This window comes from Periplaneta americana, chromosome 5 (genome assembly GCF_040183065.1).
Source record: "Periplaneta americana isolate PAMFEO1 chromosome 5, P.americana_PAMFEO1_priV1, whole genome shotgun sequence".
NCBI lineage: Eukaryota > Metazoa > Arthropoda > Insecta > Blattodea > Blattidae > Periplaneta > Periplaneta americana.
In genome coordinates, this window is record NC_091121.1 from 71,131,742 (window position 1) to 71,148,846 (window position 17,105).

Here is a 17,105-nt window from a genome sequence, read left to right on the forward strand (position 1 = left end):
TAATTTTTTTCGTGCATAAGATACAAAGATAAACGAAATAAGCTATGCAGTAGGTATATTTCCAACCCATATGGCTGGGAGAAAGTAATTATTACACACAAAATTATCTATACTTTTCATTGCGAATTTTTTAAAGATTCAGAAACCGTCAGTCCTCATCGGACTAAGTAATCAAAGAAAGTGAAGAACGACTCTTTGTGACAGGATTAGCATCTCTTGAGGTAAACACATTTGTTACGTGTGTGTGAACTACTGGAGCAAGGTCTAATATATTCTAATAATTATATATTTTAATATGCTTATTTTTATAAACAGATAAGCATTAGACATTCTTACAAGACACGTATAGCTATTTACGGAAATTTATGCAATCATTATTTGCGTACACTTTATAAATTAAATCAAAATGCCCAACTTTTTGGATTACAAATATTGCGATAATGCGTTTTGTGTGTAATCCAGAAAACGAAATGAATTTATTTATGTATGAGTGCAAAGATTCTCAGCACGAGCCGTAGCATATAAAGAAAAACCATAAAATCTCACATATGTACACTTACATTATTCTGTAAAGTTAATAATTATTTACTATCCAGGCTGTTATGTAAGTGCGGTACAAAACTTCAGAAATTGATTTCTCATATATAGAACTGAAAAACGGGAATAACAACATGGATCCGAAAATGCTTAATTTCTGAGCTATCACACTTTCAAATATGATATTCTTGCACTCCATATGAGATGGAATCCAGAATTTCCATAATCGGCACGTGTGGGCAGACATTTATCCCAATACAACACTGCGATTTTCTCACCAACAAAAGTTCTCCATCAGATATTGGGCCGGCATTTGTTGGGAACTCACGTACTTTCGAACAGGCTTACAAGGCAGAACTACAGATATTTATTGTACACAACACTGACTGCTTTCTTGGACTACATTTCACACCGTCAAGGGCTGTGCTTCATGTGTGAACATTTAGCTTTTATGCTGGCAGGCACGTTATCGTTGTCATTGGATAGGTAGAGGTGGACCAATTGCTTGGCCTCCACGCTCACCTGATTTAAACCCATTAGCCTTCTTTCTATGGAAGTAGTTGAAGTAGATCTAATGGTGTATCCGACTACTGCAAATGATGAAGCAAGTCTCCGTGAGCAAACTGTGGCAGCCTATCAGATAATACGTTCTACACCAGGACGACGAACTGAGGTCTATATTCAGGCAAGAGGTAGACATTTTGAACAATTCATGCAAGGAAATGGCAACAGACTGTACCACACTTCTAGCAAATAAACGTATTCCTAACATATGAATTAAGCATTCCAGATCCATGTTGTTATAACAAGTTTTTTTTTTCTGTACACATGAGAAATCTACTTTTGGAGTTTTGACCCGTATTTTTGTTTCACTCTGTATTAAGCACGCTGATTCAGAATAAACTCCGACCGTTTCGTAGTCAAGAAACCTAATGAAAAAGTTCATGTCTGTAGGCTTATGAAAATATATTCGGGCTCTATACAATTTGGTATACATTTTACAGATACAGTTCTTTTCTGGGTCGTTATTTTTACCCTTGTAATATTCGTTCTGTTCTGTATTATTATACGTATGATACAATATTCGAGGAACATTTGCGATTAATAACAGAAAGAAGGATATTTTTATAAAAAAACTTCAACAATATATACTGTGATTGGGGCTATACTCTGAAATCCACATTACTACTTTAAAATGAAGCATGCCTATTTTAGTACAACAATGTAAAAAATACAAATTAATAATATCACATTTATTTATATAATTATGTGTGTTAATATGCGAAAGTGTAGTAGATTTTTCTGATTATTATTATAATTATTTACCTGAGGTGGTGCGTCGAAACTGTAAATATTTTAGAAGAATATTTAAAACAATTACAATAATAATAGTCTACAATATTTTAAAATTAACTGTCAAAACATAATAACATTAGTTCACGTGTAAACATAGTAAATGCATATATTTTATAGGGCTTCTCTCTTCCAAGAGATTTTTAAAGTTATTTATCAATGTTTAAATACCAACATTAATACAAATTACACATATGTTGAAACAAAACACACTGTGAAAAGTGACACCCAACAGCTAGTTTTAGATGTAAGCCAAACACGCATATTAACATCTTTAATTATGTTAAAATACATACACACATCTTCTCGTTTAACTGAAGAGTAGTTACATAATACTGTGATATTTGATTAAAAGTTATTCTTTCCAAAATGACAACTGAGGTGTTGGCTTACAGATACAACCAGCCGTACAGCAAAAAAATTGGACACACAGGTCTGTCAGCAGCAACGAGTCAATACAAGGTATCAAGATCAGGAAACTGTGACTGCGAAAGCATCTCTGTTCGCCTAGCTATCCCGTGGCTGTGGCTATCCTAACTTCATACATTAATAGCGAGCTCCCAGGGATAGTACACAATGACTGCGGGGCCCAAGGGGTTGCGTAATATTAGTAATTTAAATGTACTGACTTGTATAATTTTTCCCAGGAGTCTCGTATAATTAATTAACACGTGAAAAAGCGGTTAAATCTAGAGAACCTAGAACCCAACGTTAATTACATAGCAAAGAGTATCGCGTCCCACAGTGTGTGATCCAAACACAAAACATAAATAAAAATAACGTAACCTGCAATTATTTCTGTATAGAGTATGACATAAAATTTCAGTCCGAACGCCATACTTAAAAATAAACGGAAATACAGTAGAAATTTCAAATTGAGTCTTCATTCTTTCTAATAGTAAAAATGTTATATTTTGTATTCAATTTCAGATTTTCACGATTTAGCTGTGGTTAGGTTCTTAGACATAACATTTCCATAAAATTTCAAATATGTATGAATTTATTACCGTCAGAATTACTTATCAATAATCAAACATTTAAAACATTATATTATTACATGAAATGGTACATAATGACCGACGAACGTTTTCGCCATGAATATGGCATCCTCAGTTCTCATCGAAGCAAAGACACGTAATGAACACTTACAATTTCTGGTTTAAATACAATCGTTAAAAATGTTTGAAAAAGTTAAAATGATAGGACGTGTAAACATAAGTAATTATGAACATACGTGTAATATAAAATTTAAAACCATACAAAGTATTGAAATAACAAACAATGTTCTAATGGTTAAATGTACAATGAGATAAAATAGTATGACAATCTTCAATTGCTACAACATTGCGGTTAGGCCAGCATTCTCCCCAACTAAATTTGTGACTTTGGTTTCATACACCGCTCATACAGCAACACGAGCGAACTATATACCATAGCATGTTCTACTATTTTATAATTTAAGACCACCTGCAATTGAAAACGTTCGTCGGTCATTATGTACCATTTTATGTAATAATCTAATGGTTTAAATGTTTGATTATTGATAAGTAATTCTGACGGTAATAAATCAATACATGTTTGAAATTTTATTATTAGGTTATCGGACCTAACATGCCTTTGAAAAGTCATTTCCATGTTGAAGAACATATTCGACGTTTCGGATCTACTTACTGTATCAGGAATTCACCAACAACATTATACGCTGTAGTAGGGGTATGCTTTTCGAAAAGGAAGATTTTTAGGCCAAAAGTTTGAAAATGTTTCTCTTAGAGAACAAAGTCTTGAAGAAATAATAATAATAATAATAATAATAATAATAATAATAATAATAATAATAATAATAATAATAATAATAACAAAACTTCGATCTTAAAGGAATTTAGAGAAAATCAATAATAGTAGCATTAATCATAGTAACATTTTTAACGACCTTCTTCAAGTACAGACTTTACTCCGTGTCCAAGTTCAATGTTGACTAGAATGACCATCAAATTTAACTTGAGTTCTCTTGTCAAACATAGAATTCTTTCACATATCGTATACATACGACAAGAGATCCACAGCTTTACTCCTATCCTAGAGGAAACCATTTTAGAGGTTTTATCGCATTCGCCCTCGATCGGCTTTGAATCCGGAAACCTAGGATCAAACGGGTAACTTGCTAACTACTGGAATATTGTGGGCGGCACGAATGTAGTAAGTTCGAAACTTTGTATCTGATCACGTGATGGAATCATCAAACACTGCATAACAAAATACTACAATTTCTTTTCCTTTCAGCTGTTTAAGAGTAATTAAATTCTGTATCAATTACACATACGTAACCGTAAAATCAATTAAAATCTTAAATAAATTTTACTGCATATTTCAAATTACAGATTTGCGATGCAATAATATTTTTAAGCAGAATATTATTTTTTTCTTTATAGTAGGCCTACTATATCTCCCTGAATCAAATTACCAATAAAAAAGATTCTGCAATATCACGACAATAAGCGTAAAGAAAGTGGTAAAACAATTTCACACTGTAAGAAGTTTTCATAATAAAACGGATGTAAAGGAAACTTGGACAAATGTCAGGTTGTTGAAAATTTATGTGACATTGTCTACATCTGCAGTTATCTTCTTATTCTTCGATGACGCTATGGTTCTAAGACCCTGAATACGTATGAATGAAGATTAACCATGGCCTACTAATGATAGCTCTTCATTTTTGGCCATCTCGACCCTTATTTTTCATCTTTCGCATTTACTCTGCGTAATTAAAATTACTTAAAATTTTGCCACATGTTATTCTTTGAATTGCATACTACTTTACTGTTTGAGAAGTTCGTATTATCAAGTCCATATTTCACTTCCCATGTTACTGAATGCTCGTCCGATGTTGTTGCTCCGAACGACAGCGATTATTCAACTGCTGCGAGAGCTGACGGCATTAGTGAATGTGAATATCTATAGCTATAGCACGTGTGCATAAATGTACACATTCAGCAAAGACCACCTGTGGGATATCGGGAATACGTCTGAATGGAGATAACAGAAAAAAGCGAAACTTCGATCGATGTTGGTCGTTGAACCGGATACTTCTTTCCCAGCGTAAAAGATCAACTGTTTTGTAAAATACTTTTGCACTTTTGGCAACTGATAACACTGTTCGTTCACTGATCTTCAGCTCTACTACGTAACAAAGAAAGAATTTTATACTTATTGAAGATATTCCTGTTAGACGCCATGAACGCGCATTGGGAAAATGAAAATAAAGTTCCGGTACTCAATTTGACAGGAAGCTGAGTGGATCTCGGGCCATTCTGGAAGTTTTGGCAACGAGTAACGTCCCACTACCACCCGGGACCTCCTAGCCGGTAGCTGTTGCTCTGTCAACTAACCTACCCGGCAGTCGGTTATGTTTACTGAGAGGTTTTATTGAAACTAGCATCAGCTTTAATATATATTGTTTTAATTGGAAGCATTCAATTACATTCCATTACGTTAATATTATCATCGTAAAAATATCTTTATTATATGACATGTCGTTACGTTGTAGGAAAAAATTTTCTGTATCTTAAATAATATGTTCTTGGAAACAACGTTTATAATTCTGAGGGCGAATGAGTTCACACACAATAGTTTTAAAACACTATTATACTTGTGCAGAAGTTTTGATGTATGGTACTTTTACATAAAGAGTTTCTGAAATTTTGTGCTCGAACGCATCCATGCATCCGATGTCTGCTTATAATGCCTGGTCATTCAATGATAATACATGTTAGGTACATAAATATAAAAAAAATTGTCGCTAGATGGCAGCTCGTAACGACCATTAAAGTCGCTTGTAGATACAGGTCCTATGGTTTATGTTTGCAGTTTGATTAAAATATTACTAATTTATTTCGCGACTCAAATAGCTTCGTTAATCCATTATATTCTTTGGTCTTGAAAAAAGAGGAAATATAACTAGATATGCATAAACTAAATTTAAAATATGAAACCCAATGAGTTGCTCAGTTAAAGAAGCTGCTAAGTGACAGAATTAAATATAGTTTTCAAGTTAAAATTGCAAATTAACTACTAGTGGGGCATTTTAAGAAACTTGTAAGGTTAATTAATTACTTTTGTTCTTAAAAAAGTGACGAAGACCGTGATCCGTTCATATTCTACCACTTTACAGAAAATATATGAACTTTTTTAGATAGGGACTTTTGAAACTAGGCAATTCAATAAAAATGAAGTAGTGCCTCAGGAACTTACAGCTTCAGTACTTTCCGAGAAAGGGGTTTCTCCGGACAAGAAAACCGGAAAACATTTTCTGTGTGGAACTTCCCTACATTAATAAGTAGAGGTTTCACGAATTTACCCACAAGAGTTTCTGACACAAGTTTCTACGATTATTATTCGTAACACACTTCAATTTGTCACACTGGCACAAAGTAGGTAGAACATTATCTATAGTTTGAACAAGACAAACAGATGAGCTGGTTGTTGCTGCACCTAGCGTTGGAATATGGAAACACACTATTTCAGTGAAAATCATTGTTAGAATGGTCTTACGAGCAGGCAGTATAAGATCCATCAGATGCATGGATGCGTTAAAGCAAGCGGTGGTTCTTTTGATCAGTTTTGTATACAAAGAATTGGTAACGGATGACTTTATCAATGGGAAAGTATTTTTTTTTTTTTTGTTTTTCGCATTATCTAGGTATATAAGAAGAGCTGAAGAAGTAGCCTACTACTGTGGTATTTACTAATTTCAATATACTGTAATTACAATAACAAGATAACAATTGGTCTTGGTTGTATCTTTGATCGCTTTCACAAGCACGCTAATCGACAGCAAAAATGTCGCGTTTCGATGTACTTCAGATTTGCTCACATTAAAATCCCAAACTCACTTGACAAGCAGTAATGCAAAATTGGTATATATTTTATGAGAGACTAGTGTGTTTCATTTTTAGTTTTATGTAATGAACTTCAAATAATATTAAAAATACACTATGTTCTTATTTTAATAATGTTGGATACAATAGGCCTAACAAAATATGTAAATTTGCATAGCATAATTTCGCCAAACTACACTGATTTTAACGTGATTTAGAAATGATTTCACAAAATAAATATTTTAATGGTAATTTCTTTAAACAATTAATTAATTCTATTGTTCATATTATAGTTGTAATCCCCTGGTAGAGGGGCAGAGAAGACCTGACGGCCTTATCTCTACCAGGTTAAATAAATAAATACTACTACTACTACTACTACTACTAACAAAGTTATCTCATGTTATATTTTCCACAATTCTCCGGTCATCAACGTATACAAAAGTGATAACATATTGTATCTAAAAAGTGAAATTTCCAAAATTAATATGGCAAAAACTATGTTGAGTCTGCAGTCACTAACTTTTCGTATAATGATTCATGAGAATGACTCTTAATTGAAGTTCTCCATTTAAAATTTTATATAAGAAGGAAAACATTTAACCTTCATGGTTGGAATTAGACGTTATTTATGTCTAATATGGCAGCAAGTGATACAGGTATGACAGAAAGTAAATCAGGGATACAAATATGAACTTATCTGATATTCTTACCACAGCAATACAAAGATCTCGAAAACATATCGATTTAACATAACGATCATTATTCAGGGCTACTCATGCGAAACGAATGTCTCTGCATCTTTCTTTATTCCGGAGAATGAATGTTTTTTAACTTCATAATTATAAGCAATCATAATAAAAATATACGAGATATTAATATATATATATATATATATATATATATATATATATATATGAAAGAATGCCATTGCTATCATAATTGATAGGCCTACTAGGGACAGTAACAGTTCGAGAAAATTTCCAGGCTTAAAACACAAGAAAAAGATTCAAGGAACGTTGCTATAATACAGGGATGTAAATGAAGAGAAATCGTGCGTGACGTATTACCCTCTCCACCGCACTGATGTGACGCTGAGAGAGGGGTTGTTTATGTCAAAGTCACGCGATTCTCCCTCAATCCCATCGCACGCACCTAAATCTGTAGGAGGAGGTAATGAGGGGAAATCACTCCGCGAGGCACATTTTTACATCTCTGCTGTAATACAAAAGTTGAAAAATCTTAAAGACATATAATTAATTTTGTGTCTGGATCACACAGTGATGGATAGAAAATTGTTAAAACAACAGAAACAGTGTTAAATGTTAACGCTGGGAGCACTCATCCAGGCCTACTTGTTACAGCTTTGTTAGTTATATACAAAATACATGGTAATAAATGTACTACTGAAAGGTTACCAGTGGCAGATGACCTGCAATCCGTAACAAGACACTCCAAGTTCCTGCGCTGAGAAAAATTCTGAAGATTTGCAACAAAACAACGACAAAATAACGAATTTTTAGTTCACATTTGGATCAAAAATTAAAGCGGCACACATTTTGTTATCAACAACAAGCATCTCAGTACGCGTTAATAATATTTGAAATGCGTTAACACCAGAAATTCAGCACAGATATGTACAAAAACACACACATTCTGTAATAAGCATCACAAGGGAATGCAATCTCTCGCGCCGTATCTCCTGCTGGTGATGGCCTGACTTTTCTAGTACAGATCATCGGCGTACTCACTCTCTTAGTCTTATTGAGTTCCTGGTCTCGATTCCTCACTAGTGTCTCATAGTGACGCAATCTATTCTCACTCTCTATCAGTCTGGCCTGCATCGACTCAAACTCCACTCTCTCTTCGTCTAGCATTTTACCACCTACAAACATCCAAAGCAACGTAAACAACGTAAACAAGGGTATCATCAGGGAGAAACAAACAAAAAAAGTAGATCAGAGTGCAGTTGTCTCTCGGCAATGTACCGGTGCGAAGGTGGATGGTGGTGAGGGTTCAGAGGGGGTTTTTGAGGGGGGGTCTACACAAGCGTGGAGGGGGGCTAGAAGTTGGTACAATAATAATGTGCTTGTGAATGGCACAGACATCCAAGAATATTTGATTAAAGATAACAATTTCTTTTGTTGTGAAACAGAGGCACTCGCTCCAAAGTATGAGCCGGCCCAAATGGAATGATCTTGTGTATCTGTTCTGTGTATAATAAGGAGGACACACAATACTAGTTTAGCCACATACAGTACTCACATTCTGGCATAGGGCTACAAGTAAATCCCCAGGCTGAGCACATACTTGGGTCCTCAGTTGAATTCGAGCAACAAACATAAAAGTCATGTCAGGTTTCGATGCTTCTTCAAGACATAATAGAACTAGTCACATTATTTACAAGACTAAGTGATTATCGGCGTCCGTTGAGGTGAAGCTACCTTACCTCTCTCCAAGTGATGTTCACTTTATCAAGGGGAACAAAAAAACATAGGAACTTAAATCTAAAACTTGTTATTACATCCAATGTGGGAATATCACTGTATGTAGGCAGGTCAGGGAATGGATATATTGCAGAACATAGCTAGAGGAATAGAATCTATGTCATATAGAGCAAAACATGTTTTCAGTTTCCATCATAACAACTCAGTCCCTGACATTGGACTAGAGACGTAAAACGTTTAACTTAGTGAAGGTGAAACTGCTAAGACTTGCGCGGAATTGTGTTTGCTGCAAGTCTTGGCTTAAGTAGTGGGCAATGTTACATTGCTTTATATGAAACATGTTCAATTACAGTGCTTAAAATTTAAGTATTTTCTATAATATATTATAAATTATATAATTTTTTATTTAAACATTCCCCTCCCAAAATTATATTAAATCACACAATCTAAACTTTTACATTTTTAACAAATATTCTTGGATGACTGTGCCACTGAACACAACATCAAAAAAATGCAAAAAGAATAAAGTTCGCCTTCTCATAACCAAAATAAAAACGTATGTATGCCTAGTATTAAAGAGAGATAATGCAGAAATTAACACCGTGCGAGTGCGTGGATAGACTATCTGAAAAAAAAAGAGAAACTGAACAAATAAAAAGGGGTAAACCATAACAAGAAATAGACTAAACGATTACGCCACAAAATGTTAACCACCTGTTTTTGTGCCAATGCTTGCATTTGTTGAAACATTTGCCTCTCTTCCTCCTTCCCTAAAACAGAATTCCTTTCGTTGAAAGAAACAACAGACATGTTTTATTAAAGCCAATTCATAAACACAACAGTCATATAAATTTTATGCCACCAGAAGGAAGAGAGATTCTTATACCAATTAGTTTTATTCTGAAATATGTAGAAATATTAGTGATTAGTAATGGTCCCATATATGGTTTTGATAAACAAGGACGGAACCTTTAAGTGCTCCAGTAAGAAAAAAATGCATATCCGTCAAGAAAATAACATAATAATCTACCATGCTTTTATCATGCAGTGGTTACTGAAACCAGAGAACTGTTACTTAATTTCTGTCCACTCACATACTGATTTAAAAGCCCTTCCTTCTAAATATGATAGCGAATTTATCGTAAAGCTAAATTAATCTATATTTGTAAACATTCAAACTAAGTTTGGTCAAAATTATAACTCTGAATATCACAACCGAAGATAATTTAAGATAAGTAGTTTATTCACCTGTTTATAAAAACTACTTCGTCAAAATTAGCAGATTCCTTAGTCATATACAGTATTTCTTCGCAGTTGTATCTCGAAAACACACATATTACATCAGTGACTGAAACGCAGCGTAGTATCATTATGGTAAAAATTGTCCAACAGACATTGTTTAATTTAGTTACTTTAGTAATCGAAGTAAAAGTGTTTTTAAACCATTAAGATGAAGTTCAGAATATCATAATTTTGGCGTATACACTGCGTCCCGCTTAGAGGGCTCGAGAAATAAGTGCTAATTTAAAGTATATATAATAGTTTTATAACATAACTTTTTGTACAACTTCATGTAAAAACTCTCCGAGTTTCGGGGAATGGTCAGTGCAACTCGATGTGTGCGTCTCGAGCTACCCTGAAGACATCCAAAAGGTACTCAAGTGTTCCATAACATTTGTGGAGTGATTAGCGCAGCTGCATTTATAATGCGTTGTCTCAGTTTTTTCAAAGTATTAACTGTACCACGTTGGTACACAACATTCCTCACAAAGCCCCAGAAAGAGGTCAATGGGCGTCAAGTCGGGTGACCTAGGTAGCCAGACAAGGGTTCTACTTGTTGCTGAAAAACCGATCCTGGGGGAGTTGATCAACAACAAAAGTTCTCCACATGTCCAGATATACATTCCCTTTTATTGTCGCCTCGATGAAGGAAAATGGTCCAATATCGGAATGTTCTATTGAATGGCGCCAGGCTTGATTCCACCGTAAACGTTAGTGCGCATGCGCATGAAAATGCAACTGCTTTAAACCATTGGTGCAAAAACTTGGACAGTTTCTGCATCTTGTCAGATGTACCGGTAAATCAAAACAATATCTTCATCTGATTTTAAATGATGAGCATCTATTTCTCGATCTCTCTAAGCTGGACACGTTGTACTTTGTGTATTTAAAATCTAACACACTAGAAAAGATTGTACAGAAATAATACGTATTAATGACTGCGATTACGTAAAAATAAAACCGTCATACTAGAAGAAAATTAGACACTTACGTCTATCCTAATACCCATATATTAATTAATGCCCATAATCCGAGAATATATCAACACATAATCGTTTTTTCACAAAATATCTCTATCACACTACTATGACACTACTTTTGAAAATGTGTCCTGTAAATTACAAATTATACCGTGTACAACATCTCTATAAACAATTATTTTTAAACTTCTGACTTATATTTTGAAACAGGCAGCAAGAAAATCACTATTAAGGGATCATCAATTAGCAAGAATATAGTGTTAAGTTTACTTTGAAAAAAGTAGTTTTTAGTCCAGTTTCTTAAATTAAAACCACCCACTTATACACGAAATTGAAATGGATTGAAAAATTGCCAAAATCCTAATGAAAATAAAAACATTTACATTATTTTTAAAATAAATAATACCAGAAGTTAAAAAAACCTCAATGTGGAATTTCGGTGGATGTTCGTATATTTTAACAATGATTTCAGTAAAGTAGCCTATTGTTGAGAGATGATATAAGCAGCGTTTCACATCTTATTAATTCTATAGACAAGCCTAAACAGCTCCATTATTTTAAGTTATATCCTGAAAAACAGATACACATCGATTTTATTCAAGTTCTGTTAATTCAATTAGCTTTTACCTTTTCGTGTAACGTAATGCACAGACACAACTCTTACAACATTCGTGGAATTAAAAACTTTCACTTTTCCAGATAAGCGGCAATAGTTAGGGGGGATTTGTCTGAAGGACTTCAATTTCCAAATAATTGGTCCATATGTAGTGCATTTCGAATGTTAGTACACTACCGACCTGAGTATGATCCGTAAGTAGTTCTTTTAATGCCTGGGTACTAAGTATGTTAGTCGCAAATAGAAGAAAACTTTGCTAAATATTGGTCACTGTAAATTATTCTTTGCAACAATTCGTTATAGTATATTGCGATACTAGGTTGGTAAGTGCTCTGTACTGTAACAGAGGCAAGGGAAAGTTTTAAAAAACGAGGCGCTTAAGCCGAGTTTTTTTAATTCCCGAGGCTCTGTTCCTAACGCCCGTGTATTGCATATTATTTTTTTGCACAATCATGATCTACATCAGATTCTTTATTTTATTTATCATGTATTTTAGTTATGTATTTATTTTGAATCGAACGTTTGTCATTTTGTTAATGACAATGTGTAAATTTCTAGGTCACCGTGTTCTTATATTCTTTTGTTTTAACTCGTCTGTAGAGAATTTACTTACAACATCTGTGTTGTAACTTACTGCACTGTTATTTCCTACGTTTCCGTAGTAACCATTGAACGTGTTGTATCTCCAAGTTACATGGCATGCAACAATGATGGTAAATATGCAAAAAGAGCATGATTGTGCAAAAAATACGTAGTCTCTAAGTTGAAGAATTCAACGATATATTGATACTGTACGAAACTACTGTAAATCACAACACCATATACGATGTTCAGCAACTTCAAAATTAAACGTATAGATACAAAAATATCATATAGGGTGTTAGTTGGGAGGCCGGAGGGAAAAAGACCTTTGGGGAGACCGAGACGTAGATGGGAAGATAATATTAAAATGGATTTGAGGGAGCTGGGATATGATGATAGAGACTGGATTAATCTTGCTCAGGATAGGGACCGATGGCGGGCTTATGTGAGGGCGGCTATGAACCTCCCGGTTTCTTAAAAGCAAGTAAGTAAGTAAGTAAGTAAGTAAGTAAGTAAGTAAGATGCAAAAATATATTTTAATAAGAGAAAAATTACAAAAAGAAAATAGCTATGACGATAACAATGCAGGAGGTAATGTCTGATATACGTTATGATAACGCTTTGCAATCCAGTCTATTACAAGAACTTTATTTGTAAGAGCATGTATTTCCGAGACACTCCCTGAATATGTAATGAAACTTTCATATATAATTTTTTTTATTCAATGCAGTGGCACTTGACAGGAGTCATTGGCCGTACAATGGAGATAAAAACTAAAATGAAAGATAGAAAACAAAATAAAGTGAACAATGTGCAAGTGAATATACGAAGGAGAGGATGTCCGCACTGCTGCAAAATTTCATATATAAATTTCTATCAACTAAGGCAATGATGCCAGCACTATAAGAAAATGGAGTATATTATTATTATTATTATTATTATTATTATTATTATTATTATTAAAGTAAATCCCGAAAAGACAAAGTATATGATTATGTCTCGTGACCAGAATATTGTACGAAATGGAAATATAAAAATTGGAGATTTATCCTTCGAAGAAGTGGAAAAATTCAAATATCTTGGAGCAACAGTAGCAAATATAAATGACACTCGGGAGGAAATTAAACGCAGAATAAATATGGGAAATGCGTGTTATTATTCGGTTGAGAAGCTCTTATCATCCAGTCTGCTGTCCAACAATCTGAAAGTTAGAATTTATAAAACAGTTATATTACCGGTTGTTCTGTATGGTTGTGAAACTTGGACTCTCACTCTGAGAGAGGAACAGAGATTAAGGGTGTTTGAGAATAAGGTGCTTAGGAAAATATTTGGGGCTAAGCGGTATGAAGTTACAGGAGAATGGAGAAAGTTACACAACACAGAACTGACGCATTGTATTCTTCACCTGACATAATTAGGTACTTAAAATCCAACGTTTGAGATGGGCAGGGCATGTAGCACGTATAGGCGAATCCAGAAATGCATATAGAGTGTTAGTTGGGAGACCGGAGGGAAAAAGACCTTTAGAGAGGCCGAGACGTAGATGGGAGGATAATATTAAAATGGATTTGAGGGAGATGGGGTATGATGATAGAGACTGGATTAATCTTGCGCAGGATAGGGAACGATGGCGGGCTTATGTGAGGGCGGCAATGAACCTTCGGGTTCCTTAAAAGCCATTTGTAAGTAAGTAAGTATTATTATTATTATTATTATTATTATGAAACTAATAGTATGTACGAATATAAATCTGTAAGACACTGTCAAATAATTATGAACAAATTATATTTATTTATATTATTTAAATTAATTAATAATAAATATAACTTACATCATGATATTTCATGCCAATGAAGAAAGATGATTGAGCAGAATATTGAACATAAATTCAATTACTGTGATGAAGAAGCTACGTAATTTTGCTAATGAACAAGCTGAAGGACTTGTGTTCACAATTTTTTGTGAATAATAGTAAGTTAAAGACGAATAGTAATTTGTTACCAAGCACTGACATGTATATAGAGAAACATGTATTTAAAAAATGAAGTAAAATTGGATAAAATCAATATCCATATGCTGAACTTAGCACTGATAAAATATGTTAATTTTTAGAACATCGCCCGCAATACTGAGGAGAAACTCAATGTAGTAATACAGCTTTATTTCGACAGAACTAAAATAATATTTCTCATATCTGAATTATCATAACTAGTTATTAAGCGACTTCAAAACTCAATGGGATGAACATGACCAAAATGTTACCTTCAAATAACAATTTCTCCGTAAAGTTTTCTCAGTACTTGTGAACTTCTAAAATTTAAAACCACAGAATCAGCCGTACAACATTTCAGTATGTATAGACTGTTATACAATTAAGTGGTATAAAGAATCGACGAAAATATTACGTTAAAATATGATTTCTCCATAGAATTCTCCAACAATTAATCTCTGATAAAGATTTTCACTAGACATTTGCCATATTCACTCAAATTATATTAATTTAGTAAACATTAGTGAATATTAAAATGGGATGATTACCACTTTTCCAAATTAAATCACTTTCAGATGCTTAACGAAGCAGTGAAACTTGAATATGCCATTTCGCTTTCAGTAACTTGTATGTTTTTTGAAACGAAATAGGTAACGTAAATTCAGGAACAAATATGAGAGTTACAGTAAAATCTGATTATTTCTCTTAAGTTTTTAATTGTAATAAGAAATCCAGAAATGGTATCCATATGTAATATTTTTAAAACATAACAAGAAGTTCAAAAAATGATATCTACATTTTTTTTCAAATATAACAATAAATCTATAAATTGTATCTATATTTAATGAAATTAAAGTTATTCACAACATACTTCTCACTCTAAACCATTGTTTTTCCTGTCCCAAAAATCAGTACTTCTAGTAGAATGCCGTTTGTAATACAAAACAGTAACAAAATTAAGAATTTGATGTTAATTTTTCTTTAAAGTCACTTTCAGGAAACTTAAAAAGAAATCTAAAATTTCTACTTTGTCATTTTCAAATGGCTTACTGCATATGGGGCTTATCTTTTACAAAACGGTGCAGACAAACAGTATTCCCGACACAACGACGTTTAAGGGGAGAATCCACTGAAAATCATGAACATTTTACAAAAAAATGTTACTCACTATTTCACTTCTTTAGAATGTAGATTTTCATACTCCAAATGGATTTAGTTCAGTTTTGATTACAAAAATGTTTTAAAATTTTTAAGTTAAGACTGTAATGGAAGGAAGGGGGTCATTTAAAGAGCTGTCAAAATTACCTTTTCATCAAATAATCGTCATTTACAAATTTCTGATTACAAATTGAGTAATTTTTTCTCTAAAGTTGGCTCCCTGAAGTTACTAGATGAATGTAGCGGAGGAGGATTTTAATAGGTAGGCCTATGTATTACGCGTACATAAAAATTTATTTTACTTTCAAACCCATTTTTCCGTAAGTTTATTTTTCCTTATTCAACACAAATTTTTTATGCCACTTATTAATCAACCTGGATGAAATTTTAACTGAAAGGATTTATGAGGTAGCTGCATGTTTCTGTGTATTTATTTTGTAAGAAATGCTGCTAGTTTATTTTATGAATTAGAGAAAAAATAACACATTCAAAATAATAAGACATTTTTTGAAATTGAATAAATGAGATATTTTATAAAATGAATATACGGGAATGTTTCTCTATGTCTTGTGAATGTAACAAAGAAAAGACAACTTAAAAATTATACTAAAAACTTGGGTTTGAAAATATTTCTAAAAAAAAAAAAAATAAAAAAAAATCAGAAAACATTTGGGAGTTCAAAATTTGAATTTTGTTAGTCCTTTACTTAGTAAACATGTTCTCAAAACTTGGTTGAAAAAGTGATTTGGAAAATGTTGTCTTTTTAGTGAAGTGTCCCCTTAAACACTAATTTAGAAATAAAATAAAAAGTCACACATAAAACTTCGTTTCTGTCCCTTTCTTTTCAAAGTCCTTTCCAATTTAACAAGCAATCTACAAATAATAACCTATTTAGTCACTCTGAAATTGATTGCAACGCTCTTTTTATATGCGAATCAATCATTCTACGTTTAGTAATCACTGTCGGTAATACAACGATACTGATAATATAAGTAAAAAAACACAAAATGTATCACAAATCATCCTCGTAAGTCATCCATTCGTTAAACTCGACACTGAACAAAGTATACGATTTTTACAGCACAATCCAGGAACCTGAAAACAATATTCCAATGCAGTGATAATGCTCCATTTCCGCATATAACAATAATTAATTTATTTCCGCTATATTTTTCGTAACAGATCAAAGCCCACGACTACGCCAGAAAAGGGAGATGACTCCCCACTAGACACCACTGTCCTGAACACTTCCCCATTCATCTACACCTCCAGCACTCATTGACTACA

General features: G+C 33.3%; 1 protein-coding gene across 7 annotated transcripts in view; it reads right to left on the reverse strand.

The window, feature by feature from the left end:
- The window catches only part of LOC138699820 (trichohyalin-like), a 412,868-nt gene that overhangs the window by 113,093 nt on the left and 282,670 nt on the right, over nt 1–17,105 (reverse strand). For 6 of the 7 annotated variants that reach the window (XM_069825999.1, XM_069826003.1, XM_069825997.1 and 3 more), the window contains one exon: nt 8,516–8,649. In XM_069825999.1, coding sequence (XP_069682100.1) covers nt 8,516–8,649 — 134 coding nt within the window. Of the gene's footprint in view, nt 1–8,515; nt 8,650–9,925; nt 9,982–17,105 lie in introns of all 7 variants that reach the window. The other variant, XM_069826000.1, reaches the window with a different exon arrangement.